This window comes from Artibeus jamaicensis, unplaced genomic scaffold (genome assembly GCF_021234435.1).
Source record: "Artibeus jamaicensis isolate MK-2021 breed Jamaican fruit bat unplaced genomic scaffold, CSHL_Jam_final contig_354, whole genome shotgun sequence".
Classification (NCBI taxonomy): domain Eukaryota; kingdom Metazoa; phylum Chordata; class Mammalia; order Chiroptera; family Phyllostomidae; genus Artibeus; species Artibeus jamaicensis.
In genome coordinates, this window is record NW_026521803.1 from 34,897,872 (window position 1) to 34,915,081 (window position 17,210).

Consider the following 17,210-nt stretch of genomic DNA (forward strand, 5'->3'; position numbering starts at 1 on the left):
GTAAAAATCCCCCATAATTTTAGGTCACATAGCCTTTAAGACGAGGTCCTCTACTGTGTGGTCCGCCCCCCTTGTCTTTATCTCCTGCTGTTCACAGACCACATGCTCTGTGTAAAGAGTAATTCTAGCCCACAATGACTGGGTCACTCTTTCCTGTCATCTGTGTTGTTCATGGGTTTTACTCATTTGGAATGTTGTTCATTCTATTTGCATGTTTCTTTAATCTGTTATATTTTAAGGAAATTTGAATAGTAAAAACAAAATCCTACATACTTACCCATGTTGTTTTTATTCCTGTTGCCTAATATTAAATATTTCTCATAGGTCTATAAGTGATGAATGCTTTCTTAACTTTTAAGATGGTTTTTTCTGGGTATAGAATTCTAGGTTGATTTCTTTCTTTTATACTCTTTCGTCTTGTATTATTTCCAGTGAGAAATCTCCCTTATTTTTGTTCCTTTTTGTATATGTCGTGTCTGCTTTTCTTCTAGTTGCTTTAAAAATTTTCTCCTTATTTTGGTTTTCAGCATTTTGATTGTAGTTTTATTTGTATTTCTTGTGTGTAGGGTCATTGAATTTGTATACTAATGATACTTTTTAAAATTTTTTAAATTTACAAATAATCAAGTAAATATGTCTGGGTGTGTATATGTATACATAATAGCTGTGTATATAAAATAGATATGCATATGAATATGTGTATCATTACTGGTATATACTAACTGATAGCATATATGTAAGTTTATATTATTGTATGGTATGTTTATTTAGTATTAATCTTAGAATGAGAGTTGCTGTGTTAAAGGAAACGTGAATTTTAAATTTAATAGCATTTGTCAAGAAAGAGTTGCTAATTTTCAGTTATACTAAAAGTATTTTACCAGTTTCTTCATACACTTAAGGATGCTAAATGTCTATCACGGTAAGACATAAGTGATATTTCATTATTGCTTCAATTTGGATTTCTTTATTAGTGAGGATGATGTCTTTTCATATGACTGCTACCCATTTCTATTCTTAACTGTTCACATCCTTTGAACATTACTGAAATCCCACTAGTGAATACACACTCTCCTTTTCACATAGACACAAAAAGTTTCAGCTAACAATTTCTTCTTTTGCTTTGCCTTCCAAAATACGTTGGTCAACACTCAATAAACTGCTTTATGTCAATACTGAGACCACGGAGAATTATCCTAGGAGTTGCCGTGGACAGAGGGCAGCTAGTCGGGACTCAGCGTCTTGAAGGGATGGGGCAACCCTGACCGGCATGTGTGGAACCACCCAGCGTTGGGGAGACTGCATATGTTTGGACGTTTGGGCACTAGCTCAAAAGCACAGTAAAATTTTTGTATTTCATTGATATTCCAGTTCCTGGTGTTCTCCATGGTTATTTTTCAAATTGACCTGTCTTCTTTTAGAATGACTCTGGAGAAATGCTCAGTGAAACACAATAAACTCCATTATTATTTTATTGTCATTATTATAATCTTCAGAAAAATACATGCAGATCCTCACGAGGCGAACCTCCTCAGCCCAGTGCGGTGCTGTGTACCACGCGTGACCCAGTGCGCAGAAAGGGCACCCGTGACTGAGCATGACTTCGCGCCCTCACTTGCACATGAAATGCATAGTTTGGGGGTAAATGGGACATGTCACCAAATAAAGACGCTTTGAAGTGGCTATAGCTGACATAGTAGTTACTTTTACAAACACACCGGAGAACATATGATTGGGTGTGAAGAATAACAGTCAAGACGTTTTCAGATTGAATGAGAAGCTGTATATTTTTCCCAGTGGTGTGGAGATATGCTAGAGAAAGAAAACCTTCAGGAATTGTAGCAAAACTTACTTTTTTTGTTGCTTAAGATTGATATACAACTCAGAATAAGGTAAAGTCATGGAATTTCTTGTTTGTAGTAAGAGTAATGGTGTGGACTGAGCAAGGTGGCCATCTTGGGAGCAGAAAGAAAGTAGAACAGCCTGGGGGAAGTTGTTAACATCTTGGTTCTGAACTTGACTTTGTTGGGAAGTTGTGGTAGGGGCCGTAGGTGAGAGGAGATGGTACAGGTAACACTACATGGGAGATCGTTAGAGGAAGGAAGTACAAGAAAATGTTCCTTGGAGGCACTGTTAAAACATACTCCCACGTAAGAAATGTCCTTGCATTTATTGTCTTCAGCCATTTAACATTTTATGGTGTGTGTAATAGTTGCAAACATACGTACGTCTTGCAGGCGCCTTGGACCGTTGCGTGATGGGCATTACAGCCGTAGAGATACTGAATGCTTGTGACGAAGCAGTCCCTGCCGCGGTGGACTCGCTCAGCCACCCCGCGGTCAACCTCAAGCAAGCCATGACCAGGCGCAGCCTGGCCGCTCTGAAAAACATGGCCCACCACAAGCTGCAGACCCTGGCGACGAATCTCCTGGCCTCCGAGGCGTCCGACAAGGTGAGTTCTGTGCGTGGGCTCGTGTGTGTTCCTTTTTTTACTTCGTTTAGTGGCATAGCTCTGTCGCGTCTTAGGGGATAGTTTTGGCAGATGACATAGGTGGAAAGTCAGCTTCTTGTTGTTATTTAGGTTCGGCCGACATAAGTATTACAAGTATTCGGCATTTTGAAAAAGGAAATTATATTCTTACCATGAAACATCTTTTAACAGGATTGCTACTGTTAAGTGACTTCAGTCCCTAAAGGGAGAGCAGACATTTTACACAGAATCTGTCTTTTCAACTTTCCGATAGCTTTCCTTTTGAAAGATGGAGCACTGGCGAATGTCTCCAGGAGAAAAACATCATAATTTAGGTACACCATTGAGATGCCTGCAATTGTGGTCCAGCAACTGGTTTCAAAAGCAGGTCCTGACTTTAGTAAAATTGGGCCATTACAAGGATTGAGGAACATGTTGGAGACCGGTCCGGTGGAGCTATACCCAGACTGACGTTTGTACTGATACCCAAGCCCGGTCACACGTTCCCTGCTGGCACTTAAAACCAACGCACCTGTTTCTTTCTCCGTTGAAAGAGCGTTAGCCTCCCGAAAGAACCAACGTCCCAATGCATTAATTGGTTACTCACCTTTGGTTTTGTAGGGGCTAGCCACTCTTTGGTTCACGGTGTGTTCTGTGATACAATTACAATCAGTTTGTCTCTGGTGACGGGTAGAGGAAACCTAGAGCCAGTCCCAGTATTTTACAAGTCACTGCCGAAAAGTCCTGTTTCCATCTAAGTGTTCACTAGACTCACCAAAGGGTGACAAATACTTTTGTTTTCATTCCCTCCTATTCCGAATTCCTATTTTTAATGAATAAGTGGTGGTGAGGTTGAAATGCTCATCTGCAAGCCTGGGAATCTGTCCGTGAATGAGCGAGTGCTGATTAGCATCTGACATACCGTAGGTGGCCCCGCTGACCCCCGCCCCCCACTAATTGGCAGTAATGTTTGGTCATTCGGTCCTTTCCGCAGATGTGAATGTTTTATTGGCTTTGTTATATTGCATGCCTCATAGATTGAAATAATGAAATTCTTCTGTGCTTTTCTTCATGCCTTCAGTCCCGTGCTCGAAAGTTTGAGTAGAAATCACAGCTTAAATTCTCCATGCCTATGGTTTTTTTCAAGAGATCATGTAAATGTCCCTAGGAATTCAGTGTTCATAGCACATTTTATCTCTATATAATTTCGAGAAAATATATGAAACAGTACATTTAAGGGCAAGCATATATGACATGTAATATCCAAATATATTCTTGTCCTGGCTGGTGTCCCTTGGAAGTAGGCTGTTTGAAAAGCAACTATGTAACTGGAAAATTAAAGACAGGGAAGTGGCGCGGCAACATTTATGAATGACTTTTGCAAGTGGTCACGGTCCATTATGTGATTTTTACAATCTTGTTTGTCCCTGTTTTAATAGTGTATTTTATAGTGCAATTAGTGATAAAAGCACCAGATATCAGAGGCACTACACTTATGTATTGTAAAATATATTGCTTGCGAACCTCCTCAGCCTTGTAGCAGTGGTAATTGTTGCCTGGCCTACAAGGAAAACAATTATAGGAGGAGGAAAGACTCAGGAAGCCGAGGCTGCAGAAGGATAATCACTTTATGAAAAATGTATGTTGGCCGGACCATTAGGGATTTCTCTAACTATTTTCTCGTGTTGAATTTGAGGCTCCCTCAGAGGGGAATGTTTAAAGAGCTGTCCTCTGGATGGTTTTTCTAACCTCAGGAGAAATAAAACCCACCCGAAGTTACAAACAAACAAAAAACTAAGAGCTTCTCGGTGCAGGACTTACTCTAGGGCATTGGAACTAATTTTTTCACGGGTTTCTCAGCGGAAAGTCAGATCTCGATAGGAAGACACTATAGAAGTGCCCTGCTCTGTTCTTGTTAGGACATTGTTAGCAATCGGGCTATTTAGAAGGAATGTGTATTTTATATTGCTAGATTATTATAGTTATGTAAACAAAAATAGAGAAGTGACTGCCCTATGACTTTGTCTTCCACAAGAAGGTCCAGAAGACAGTAAGTAGAATCGTCCTTTCTTACCGCATCGAATCTTCGCGGTAAGAAATCCGGACCCTCCCCACTGGAACCCAGTGCTCCCACCTCGCAGGCAGGGATCATGGTTCATTCATCTCGGTGTTTTCCCCATGACATCTGGCCGCAGACCTGCCGGGAGCGCGCACTGAGCTGGATGACGGGGAACAGGAAGCGTTGCTGGCCTCTGCTCCGGCCTCTTTGCGCCCCATCTTCTCCATTCCCTCGGACTTGGTTGTCTTGACTTGCCAGTCCAGTTTACCGTACTTTCATGAGCGTGGGACCTAGAGCATTTAGGAATGGCTCCCTCCCGTCCAGCTTTGCCGTCTCCTCTTTGGCTTGTTGAGCAAGGTCGTGTGGGCATGCCTCGTCCTCCCCATCCTCCCTGTTGCCGTCGCTGTGTGGTCAGTGTGCCAACACACCCTGGACTCCCCTCAACGGCATCCTGTCCTTTGCTCCCGCTCCTCGTGGCTCTGGACCAGGGCTCCGCAGCCTCAGAGCTGTGCTGCACTGTGGGCTGCATAGTTCTTTGTTGTGGGGGCCGTCCTGTGTCATGTAGGATGTCCGCCACCCACTTCACACCAGCAGCATCTTTTCTCCCCAGGTGTGATAATCCAAACATTTTCTTACGTTGCTAAGTGCTCCCTGAGGGTCAGAGTTGCTTGTAGTTTAAAACCTCTGCTTTGGGGGGAAAAGGTTGAGAAATGGTGGGAGGCTTTGTCTTATGTCCGGTCTTTCTTTTCCCTCCCCACTCCCATCCTCGCTCTAACCCCTCTCCTCCGTGAGGACGGCGGAGCCGTTCTAGCTGCCCTCCCTCTGTCCCTGGGGCAGAACGCGCTCTTGCGCTTTCTCTCCGTGCTCACACCTGCCTGTTCAGACCTTTCCTAAAGCACCTCACTTTGGTGGGGTATTTCTTTTTCTCTTTAGCTCCCCCTTCCATATTGGGTTCTGAGAGTCTTGAGGACAGGACGTGAGTTTCTCATCCTTTTCTTGTCAGCACTTAATGTAGGATGTGCAGCATAGTAAGTAGCCGAGAAAGTTAGTACGGAGTTAGCTTGGAGGCGCACACCAGAGTCATGCCGTATGGTCAGCTCGAGTGCAAAGCTGAGGACTTAACACAATGGGTCATGACACAATATTGAGTAGTCTTTTTTAAAAAATTTCACCAAAGTTAAAATCTTTTAGTCATCAAATATCTCATTAATAAAATGAGAAAGTGAGCCTCAGACTGGTAAAGAAAATTAGCAACACACATCTGATGATTTTGTATCAAGAGTATGTAAAAAACTTCAATAAACCAGTAATTAAAAGATGAACAATCCAATATTTCATGTTTTCAAAGAGCATAAATTTACATTTCAGAAAAGAGAATATATAAGTGGTTAATGAGCACATGGAAAAGCATTCAATGTCATTTAGACATCAGGAAATGCACATTAAAACCACAATGAAATGTTTCCAATCCACTAGAATACTACTGTGTAATTTTTACAGGATATTTTTATTAAAGATACATGTTGCCGTGCCCGACACTTGTACGCAGGGGTCGGAAGTGTGTCGGGAGACCACCAGGGTGACTGAGCGCAAGGTGGAGGGGCCGGGCTGGGATTCATGGCAGGAGTGTGTTGTGGGGGGGGTCGGGGGGCGCAGAAGCTGTTGTGGGGGCCGAATAAATAGCACTTGGCAAGGGAGCAAGACAAGAGGGGAGATGCACAGGATGGCTCCACAGACCCCAGTCTGGTGGGAGGGAGAAGGGCGAGCTGTTAACAGAAACGAACGTCTCCTGGGCCAGGCTGTGAGGTCGATGGTAGCAGGAGACCTTTGCCTCTTCTCTGGGGTGTGTGCAGGGGAGCAGACACCTCCAGGGGCAAAGCGACCTGACGGTGGGATGGAGAAGGGATGGGATTTTGTTTCCCTGAACAAATGCTGGAACGCAGGACCTGAGACCGCAGTTCATGTTTCGGGGCGCCCGCTGTCATCAGACTGTTCCAGATTTGATGTCCTCCTTAATTCTCTCTGAAAATTTGTGAGTTAGCTCCTGTTGTCCTCAAGTTTGCAAATGATGAACCTGAAAGACAGTTGGTTAGAAAGAGGATTGGCATCCATTTTCGGGAAAGGGCCTCGTGGGACCGTACGGCCGAGGCCTCCGCCGGTCATCTCTGCCCCTGGTGCGAGTGTGGCCCTGCACTGCAAGTGAGTGAGTGTGTGCGACCAGCCCCCGGGAAACTTGATTTGCAGAAATAGGTGACAGGGTGGATTTGGCCGCCGGGTCGTGGCTTGCTGACCCCTGCTTTAGAAGGTGGCGTTACTAGTATGAAGACTGTGGGCACAGTTCTCCCCCAGAACAGCCTGTGGTTCACTGTAGAAAGCAGTTCAAAGGAGTGGGCGAGAGCCTGGGTGCTGGTGACGGGCATGTGTGCGTGCACCTCTGTGACTTGCTGCCTGCCGGTGACCTTGGGCAGGTGACCTCCAATGGCCTCGGTCACACACGTAGTTGAAAACAAATCTTTTTAAAGGAAGCAAAAGTTGGGACTTGAACAGAGAAACGAAGTAACAGTAAGACTTGGGGAAGAAAAAGTTTGGGCGTAGTAATTTGGAAAGTCGTTGGTGACCACGGACAGGGCTGCATTGGAGGTCAGGGCACCAGAGCCGGAGTGAGTCAGAGGTGAGCTGGAGGCTGAGAGGGGAAGAAGTTTGCTTTGGGAGAAAAAATGGAGTCGGCGTTCTAGTGGCCATCGGGTCAAGAGCAGCCTTTATACTCTGTCTAGGAGCTTCCCGGTGTTTTTGTTGGTGGAGGAGTCGCTGGCAGAGTTGTGGGAGAGGGCGTGTGTTGAGAACAGAGCTGGAGAATTCACTCTCACCAGCCACTGCTTCTTATAATCAGTAATGCTGACAGGGAGGGAGGTGAACGGAACCAATTCATTTGCTGTCCGAGAGGAGAAAAGCAGGCCGTGATATTTGTTCAGAGGGAGGAAGTATTATTTTAATCCCTGCAGTGCGCTGGATTAGGAGTTAGAAAGTTTGTAAAATGTAAATAAGTAGCAAATCATAGGTAGCACGTGCTGGTATTTGACGAATGCATGAACGAATGTGTGAAGAAGACGGGCTGAGCGTGTCGGGTGATCTTTGTGACCAGTTGTTTCATAAGGCGCTTGTGGTAGACACTGGCTCTTGGTGAGCAGATCTTGGGGGACGCCAGTGGGGTTTTGTTAGTGCAGCGAGAAAGCCATCGCTTTGGCCTGGTGTGTCCTTCCCCTGTCGTCACTGTTGCATCTTGGGCATTGTCATAGCTATCAGAGTCACCGATTTATATGGAAAAGCCACCAGGCTGAAGAAATTGAAAAATGACCACAATGATTTATCTTTTACCTTACCTCTCTGTCGTCTAATTAGTCAAAAGCCCGAAAACATGAACAAGCTTTATTTGCAAAGGTCAGGAGCTTTGTATTCTGTGTAACTAGACAAGAGAATGGAATTTAGAAGTCAAAGCTAACCTCATCTGTGTTTTTTGCTTGCAAAATTCACTCTGTAAAAAAATGTGCACTGATGAAATTGACTGTCTGATTCGCTGTGAAAAGGGCACAAGCTGAGCGACACTCAGGGGCTGCTGGGCTGGTCCGGTGAGCTCTTCTCAGCCGTCGAAAACTCCCTGTGATATGTATGACCTTTGAAGAATCAATTAAACTTGCTCAACATCCCACCCGAAAACTTGAATGAATTTTAATACAAAATATATAATGAGTCTGTATTTATTATAAGTATATATAAATTCAGTTTTTGCTTGTTCTACACGATTATCAGGATAAAATTTCATGCTGTACTACATATTGTCTAGTTATTAATAAATAAAGTTAGGAAGTCTGGGTTAAGCTGTCCAGTCTTAAGAAAAAAAATGGAATAAATGTCTGTGAGTACAGTTGGGCAGTGACTCTGTTTGCTTTCGTTGTGGTGGTTGGTTTGTTCACTTTTGCAGCCAAGGTGTGTCAGTTAAGGAAGTGACTCCAAGGAGAAGGACCTTTCACTGTGTGTCTGTGTGACGGGCAGTTCCCTTCAGTGCGGAGAATAATTAGGAGCCACGCCTGGGCGCTGCGCCCTCCTGACAGAGCTGATCACACATGTGTGTCTACACACATGCACACACACATGTACACACACATATTTGTTCCTCTAGACGTAGTTCTAACGATATTAAGTACCACGAGTTGGCACCATTATCGCTGACTCTAACAAAGGGGGTGACTCTCCACCCCCGGGCAGGTCATAACTCTGCCGCTCTCCATATGTCCAGTGTATTTGTTCGTTTGCTCGGTTCCCCCCTTTATGTAAATAATTTTCTGCCCACTCCCATTTGTTGTTAGACTGCCAACCACAACTTGCCTGCTGCAAATGGAAAAAAGCTTCATTTCCTTCTGGTTTACGTTTTCCCCTCCTTTCCACCTGCTGCCTCTGTGACAGCATTCTCAGTTATGTGTTGCGACTTGCGTTTCTCTTAGTTCAGGCTTCTACGCAAAAGGGACGTTTTATTTCCAGTCCTCTCTGACTTTTCTAATTCTCATTTATGTTGCTCTCTTGTGTTGCTACTTTAAAAACGTCCTTTAGCTTGTTTTCAAGTAGTGCATTTGTTTTTATATGCCTTTTGAGCATTTTTTTCTGGTTTATCTCCTGTTTTTACTTACAATAAGTCGACCTCAGTACTTTTTATCGCTCATTCTTTTGTGAAATGATTTTTTCTGGGTTTTCTGCGTGATGAAAGCAGGTGGTTTTGCTGCCTTTGTATAGCCGCCTCCTCTGTTGTTTTCTCTGGTGGGAAAACCAGCTCTCTCAGGTTCCTCCGTACAGTTCCTCTGGGGCACGTCTTGTGGCCCCTGGGGCTGGGGTTTTCTTACAGCCCCGAGGAGGAGACAACCTGTGGCGACAACTGGCAGTTTTCACTGCTTCCCGAGTTCTTAAACTTAAAAGGCTGGGCTGGTTGTGGCCGTGCCCTGTGGTTTCGAGCTGGAGGGAAGAGCCACCGAGAGTGTGGTGGCACTACAAAGGGCGGCTTGTCCAGGTGGACCAGAGAGTGGAACAGAAGATGCTCAGTGCCCTTCAGAGCCGTCTCCAGGACGTGGGGGCTCTTGGGTGCAGCAGGAAGAGCTGGCCTCCTTGCTGAACCCATAGCGGAGCCCAGGTTGCTCAGGTCTTGAAGTCTCCGGAGAACCAACTGCATTAAGGCGTCTGCTGCGCACTCCAGAGCACAAGGCGGACTCGGGTGGGAACAGGCCCCGGCCCAGGCCCCCTCCGGAGCTCCGCACGTCCCTTCCATGTCTGTGTAGACCAAGGATTCTTAGCAAGGTTTGGGTTTTCTTTGGGGGAGAGTGGGGAGTTAGGGTTTAATGAATTCTCTAAATGCTGACCATTAGAGTTGTTTCTAATTTTTTGCAACTCGAAGTCATTCAAGTGAGTGAAGATACATACGCCTTTGCTCCAGGCTGCAAACACTTCGTGAGAGAGTCCTTAGACGCGGAAGTTTGGGGCGCGATGCCTCCCAGCCTTTGATCACTGTGCTCCAGCAGCCAGTCCCCTCGCGTCCCCCTGAGCCGTCTGAGACATCACTTCCTCTGAGGAGCTCGCAGGCCCCTCCCCAGGCACAGGCAGGCGCCGTCACCACTGGTGCCCTGCACCCTGCCGGCTCCCCAGTCCGAGGCGTGGCCTGTGCCTCCCCCTCCGCAGAGAAGCCACCGGCTGCTCCGGATCTAGGGGACCCTCACCCCTCATCAGGATTTTGGAGTCCTTGAAAACAGGCAAGCAAGCAAATGGGCTCTTTTTCTTCCTTGTAGCAATTTAGAGACTTAATTTTCTTAGTGCACAAGTGTTCAAAAGTATTTATTTCAAGTAATGTGTTCGTAATAGAAAAATGGGAAGTATAAACATAAGAATCACTTATAACCCTTGTCTGACATTTCTGTGACGACTGGTTTAGGAACTGCTTTTTTCTCTTCTTAACTATGTGTTATAAGCGTTTTCTCCTATGTGATTAGATGGACTGAGAAGGCGTGGTTTTTATTGGCTGCCTAGTATTCATGGTATGGATGTACCCTAATTTATTTGCTCACGCTCCTATTGTTGCACACTAATGAACTTTTAAGCAATTTAGAGTTGCTTTGGTGGGGGAATTAGCCACGACAAAGGGGCCGTAAGGACTCTGTAATTTACCTCAAAGGCAGAGGAGAAGCCTAACTCCCGCACCGAGGGGCCGCCGGTGGGACCGTGAAGCACCGGTGAGGACGGACGGTGCTCTGGTCTCCACCCCTGAGAAGGTCCTTCGACGCCTGACCTGCTGGGGCTGGTGGCCGCTCACGCCCTGCCCTCGCTCCTGTTTTCTCCTCCCAAGTCACGTGTGGTGCTGGTTTGGGCTGGAAATCATCGCAGCCAAGGGTCGGCTCAATTCTGCGAGTACCTATTCTGTTGCCACTGGGCCCCCACCTCTGTGCTGGATGGTAGAAAACAAAAAAACTTCAGGCCTTGCAGGAGTCACCCTACCAAAAAATTACACCGTGTGTACGTTTGGGAAGTTGGAGCTCTGCCCCTTTCTCACGTTGCTTAGTGAGAAGTGATCATGTGCATTCCATGACCATGAGTGTGGAAAATATGTTCTTGTGTGGGGTGGGAGGCTGGGAGTAAACAGAAAAACATACCAAAATAGTAACATGGTTGCCTTTGGGTGTTAAAAATGAAACTTGCCTCTTCACGTGGGAGTCTGGAAAAACTCAGTAACTGAGCTGCCATGATCTTCCCAGAATTCCTTTAAGTTTTTATTCTTGATGGTAGGTGTAAAATTCAGCAATGTGAAGTAGTTAAGGAGAAATGAACTAGATGAAGCACGTCTGTGAATATGTGTATTTTTCTCCTTTCTGGATCATACCGGTAAAATACCAGTGTGGGTTTGAATTTAGGGGACACCCTCTCTGTTCGTGTGAGCAGACCCCTAACCTTCTGCGGGTGACGGATTGCCCTGTGTGCGTGGGCCTGGGTTGGGAGTTCCCCTGCACTCCCCCACCTGCGGCCCTGAGCCCGCCGTCTGGCAGCCTGGCGGTCAGAGCAAGCCCTCAGTGGCTTACGTTTCTTAACACTGCTTCCCCCTCTGTTGCTTATCAATTGGTGGAAACTGAAAATTACTGTGAAAGCTCCTAGAATGAAAAGTTTAGAATGTAATGTGAGGGTTTGGGTTAAGAGATTGCTTAAGGAATGAATGATCTAACAAGCTTTTTTGGAATGATACATGTCAGTTAAAAGAGTTGCAGTAATTGATGAGGCGCAGGTATAGAGGTGAGGTAATGCTCAGTTCCTGAATGTACATCATCACGTTAGTTGCTGTTGTCACAAACACAAGTAAATACAGGGCAGTTCACGGAGTCCAGCTGGCCTGGCTCCTCCCTGTTTTCTCTCTTTCTCCACCTCATCCTCTCCCCAGCCCATCATCTTGTTAAATTAGTCGTTCTGTAAAGCAGCTCTCGTCCTTTAACATATTTCTGTCCTTCTGTTCTCTGTCGTCCTTCGTATTGGCCTCACTGTCGGAGTGCATAGGAAAGTGCACTGTGCATGGGTTGTGAGTGTGTGTGTGTGTATTTCACAGGGGGTGATGAATGCTTTGAACATTTCCAGCTCAGGTTAACTTTGCACCAACTCCTTCTCCACTTTGAGGGAAATGAGCTTTAGGTTACTGTGAATATGATACCGATTATTCTGTTAAGGAATAAAATTTAACTCTTAAAACTAACTACATATGTAATTGATATTTACTAAATTATTTTGCTGATTTCAGGGTTTTTTGGTTCTCTTCCCTTTTTTAGAATTCTTGAGCTAGACACCATGGGTTCTTCATGGTCGGTGTATAACACTTGCAAATAATGACATAGACACAAGAAGCCCTCCTCCTGGTACTTCACACCCCCCGCGGCTCTAGTGCCCTCTTGGCCCTGTGCTGTGCACACAGTAGGTGCTTAATGGATTTATGAATGGAATTCATTGGTCATAGTAAATACAATTCCGAACCAAGAAAACGTGGTCTTGTTCTAAGATGGTTTTAAAATCAGAACCGTGTTGTTTTACCCTTGGAAATAGATTAACACACCACACGACCTGATGAGAAATTTAGATTCTTGCGCAATTTAAGTGACATACAGCGAAGGAGAAATTTCTTTCACTATCACAACATAACAAATCAAGTGGCCGACCGCTGAGAGGAGCCCCGTGACCTTCTCGGCGGCCTGGCCTTTCTCGCCCCTGTGTGGTCCTTTCTGTTCGACCCTTACTGGGGAATTTGAAGGCATGGTGGAGTGTGTTTGATAGAAGCATGAAGATTTGTGGCTACATGTGAATATTTTAGTACCCTGGGTAAAAAAGTCATTTATTTTCTCCCAATGTGCTTAAAAAATCTGCTCTTTATTAGACTATGTGGAAAATTCTCAAACTTCCCGACTTTTATAGCACTTGTTACAAACGACTGAATCAGCCTAGTTCAAGAAGCATCTGTCGACCTCCAGGTGCCGAGTCAGGCCCCACAGAGCCACAGTGGGTGAGGCACGAAACGGACCGGCACACGGCGGCAAGTGGGGTCGCGGGGGATGCAGAGGGCGTTGCAGAACTCGGACCTCGGCTCATGCGGCCAGGACTGGCCGGCTTCTTGGAGGAGGAGATGTTAAAGAATGAGTAGGATACAGCCAGGTGATGGGTGGAGATGGGTTGCAGTGAAAGTCTAGAAAACTGTACTCAGATGCTACCTTAAAATTATAAAGATCAGAATGCAGAAATAGCACCGGCAGCAGGATCAGCACATGTAACCTCACTAGCTCCTCTGTTACTCTCTGACCGTCGGTTGAATGTGGGCATTTGCTCTCCGACTTTGGTTTTACATCCTGAAGGAGGCCCCTGGAACACCCCAGGGCTGCAGCCCACCCACGGAGACCCACCGACCTATCTAGATGGTGACATCTGCTGGAATGATGGGTGGCACACCAGGCTGGGGGCCAGTGACAACGAGTTTCAGGTTTTATAGCTTTTCAGGTGTGAAACTTACAAGGTGATGTACATGACGTGGTAGTGCAGGCCCTGAACTGAACTTCAGCTGAAAATGTATTACTCAGTCCGTCATCTCAGGGAGGCAGTTTGCGGCAGTGCCTGGGAAGTGCATTTGGTGTGTAGTGCTTGTGGTTGGGATTCTGCGCTGTGCTCACAATGGGCTGGAACAGGCGAAGTACAGGGTCCGGCAGGGGTAACGCCTGCGTGAGTGTGGTTGGTGGGGTAATGAATATGGGTGTGATGAATTAGGGTTTTAATGTGAGCGTTTCATCTGAAACATCTTGAGTGTGGTATTGCCATGTTCCAGAATTACATGCCTGTGATTTTATAACAAAAGATTTTGTACTAAAACAGGGGTGTTCTTTGTGCTGGACCCTGTGCATGCAAAGATCCTTCCAGTAGCATGACCCATGCACGTCTGTCTCCTGAGCTGGGATGAAGACGTCTGTTTTTCTCAATCACAGTCTCACCTGGCACGGCAGCCTTGGCGCGAGTGCTGTTTTCTAGGGCAGTGGGCGGGCTCGGAGGAGGAGGTGGGTGAAAGGAAGGCACGGACAGCAGCGGGGTGCAGAGCAGCCTCGGTCAGGATCCGAGGGGTCCCCAGTCTCCTTCACCTGTGTTCTAGTAAAGGGAGCACCAGCTGTTTGCTGTGCCCACTCACTGCGTGAGCCCCAGTTCTGTGACCACCGTCTCTGCAAAGGCTCTGGAATTTTTCGGTAACGCTGCCAAGTCTGGTAGAGTCAGTCCGTCTTCTCTGGTCTCTGGAGTTTGGTTCCTGTTTTCATCCCCAGGCTTGTTCTCTGTGTGGAAGCAAGGCAGTGCCTCTGTGTACACGGCCGTTTCTCTGTACCAGGTCTTTTCCACGTCGGCACTGCTGACGTTTGGGGCTGGACAGTTCTTTGCTCTGGGGGCTGTCCTGTGCATGGTCACACGCGTAGTGGCCTCCCTGGTCTCTCTAATTGTCATTAGCACCCTCTCTGTTGAGACTAAGAAAGATGTCTCCAGATATTGCCAAAGGGCCCTTTGGGCTGTGGGGAGCCCCACCCCTGGCGGAGAACCCCTGCCCCATGCCAGACCACAAGCTCCCCAAGGGACCATTTGCTGTCCTTCCTGCTGTTTGCAGTGCCCAGAACCAGTGTCCCTTCAGCGCACCACGCGAGTGGCCCAGCGTCTGAGGGTCGATTCGGGTGGGGCAGGCTCACTCTTGTCCTCCCCTCCCCCCCCAGAATCTCTGCAGGCAGATGCTGAGAGCCTCCTGAATGACAGCACCAGGCAGAGGCAGCAGGGGCCCGACTTCCTCTTTTACCCTGAGCATTGACCCCAACAGTTGACCAAGCTGTGTGGCACGTGGGACTGACTGACTCACCTCTTAGCTTCCATTTGGTTTTTGCTTTGAAGTGGAGGTGATAGGGTTATAATGCAGTTAGACGGGTAACGTGTTTGGAAATATTTATCACCATAGGTAGTCAACACACACTAGCTTAACGGTCTTGACCGGTTGATTCATTTATTCTGTGTGTACTGAGTGCACACCGTAAGCCAAGCCCCAATCCAGAGCAGCTGGGGGGCGTGTCAGGGACATCCTCACCTGCACGCCCGGCATCCAGGGGTCCCGCTCCCATGTGGGTGTGGACCGAGTGGGAGAGAGCCCTAAAAAGACACATTTGTGCGGAGGCCTGGCATCGGAAAGGGGAGTGGGGAGACTCCCAGGCAAGGTAACAGCGTGGGCGGACGTGGGAAGGATGGCGACTGGGCGCAGTGACTGTGTGAGACGTGGGCTGAGGTCAGCGGGGACAACACAGGTCAGAGCCCTCCCGAGGGTAAATACTCCTGAGATCGGAGGCTGCTGGCCACTGGCCCACGGTGGCTGAGAGCAGGTTCCCTTTCTCCTTTGCATTTTGTTACCAAGTTGGCGTCAGAGGCTCTCCTCGATTCCGTTATTCATTCAGGTGTGTTAAGGGTTTTGGCAGACCCAGGAGCGTACGTAGGTAGGTTATAACAGGAGCGCCTTCTTTTTACTTTAGTTTTTAATTTTTTACAGTGTCTTTCTTGCAGTTGGATTGAACTGTATTCAGATGTGTTTCGAACGCATTCATTTTTATTATCTGTTTTGCCAGAGAGAGGAATGCTGCTTGTGTTGTCTATTAGCTGTTTCCAAGTTCTCCCTGAAGCCCCTTCTTCATGTGGAGGAGAGATGAGCCGGGCCTGGGGGCGTGGGCGGGCCCACTGAGAGGCCTGTGGGTGGCGGTGGTGGGGGCCAGGCTTGTGGGGGCCCTCGGCCTTGTGCCTTGGAGAGCCTGGCCTTGGGGAGAGTGAAGTCAGTCTCTTTTGTGTTTCTGTGTGGAAACCTAATATATTAACCTCATAATCTTTTAATACAGTAAAGGCATTTAGATATTCTTATTCGAACACGATTATCGAATAAGGCATGGCCTATAGAGATTTTTTTTAGAAGATATTTTCTTTTTAAAAAGGCGCAATCTAAGCATTCACATTTAACACTCATAATTTACTTTTGCATAATTTATATTTTATTTATATTATATCAAATAAATTAGAGTACAGCATCAAATACCAAAACTTAAAATCTCTTAGTAGGTTAACTGTGTTTTTGTTAAGCTTATTAATATACTACTTCATGAAAACACATGGAAGGGAGTGAAATAACATAACTCGCAGTATGCTTTCATTAATACCTAATCATAAAATCTTGTCCTATCCAAAACCAAACATTGAAGATAAGTAGACGGTCTATTCTAGCTTAAATGGAAGGAATCTCTGAGAAAGAACTCGTTACCCTAGCCGTGTGTATGCAGTAACAACAGTAGGACAGCAGAGGGCGCCAAATACCCATTTCAGGAACCCATTTTCTGGGTCTGGTAGTTTTTGTTCCCCACACCCACCCCTCTTTCTTCCTTTTTCCTGGTCCTCAAAATCATTAATACTGAAATCATATTTTAAAAGTGGTAGATGGTGAGATTTTCACTCAGTTCATTTTTTAAAAAAAATTTAAAAGTACATTACGGCATCAGTGTGGTTTATTTGTTGACCTTTTGCATTTAACATTATGCATCAAAACTTCACTTCTTTTAAAGATCTTTGTTCAATAAAACATCCTATTCCTAATCAAGAACAAAGTTGCTTTTTTATTTATTTTTCTACCAAAATATTCTTAGGTAGTAAATCATTTTTATACCATATTTGGCAGATTAAAAATCATTTAAACCACACAGTATAAATATGACACTTATATAGTTATTTTGTAAAATGTATTAACATTTTTCAATACATATTTTTTTGTATTCTGTTTTAGGATTCAGTGTTGATATTTTTAGATGCTCGTGTGTGATAGTGTGTGTTAGATGTGTGTTTCCTAGTCTTATTCTCGGTAGCTTTGACCTCTGGTTTCAAAGCAGATTCAGATTAAAAAAAAAAATTATCCACTCTTTTGCTTCACACCTTACAGTCCAAATCTGCTGATGTTTGATGCTCACTGGCATGAATCAACGCCGTGTTTAGGTAGAAATCTGAACCATTTGATGTTCTACTTGCAGATCAGACTTAGTGCTCCTTCAGGAAGAATAAAACATTATTTTACTAGCAACTTTAAAAGAG

At 45.8% G+C, this 17,210-nt stretch overlaps 1 protein-coding gene across 4 annotated transcripts in view; it reads left to right on the top strand.

Moving 5' to 3' along the window:
- WDR7 (WD repeat domain 7) overlaps nt 1–17,210 on the top strand; it is a 292,206-nt gene that overhangs the window by 56,910 nt on the left and 218,086 nt on the right. For all 4 annotated transcript variants that reach the window (XM_053664157.1, XM_037151997.2, XM_037151995.2 and 1 more), the window contains exon 15: nt 2,238–2,452. In XM_053664157.1, coding sequence (XP_053520132.1) covers nt 2,238–2,452 — 215 coding nt within the window. The remainder of the gene's footprint in view (nt 1–2,237; nt 2,453–17,210) is intronic.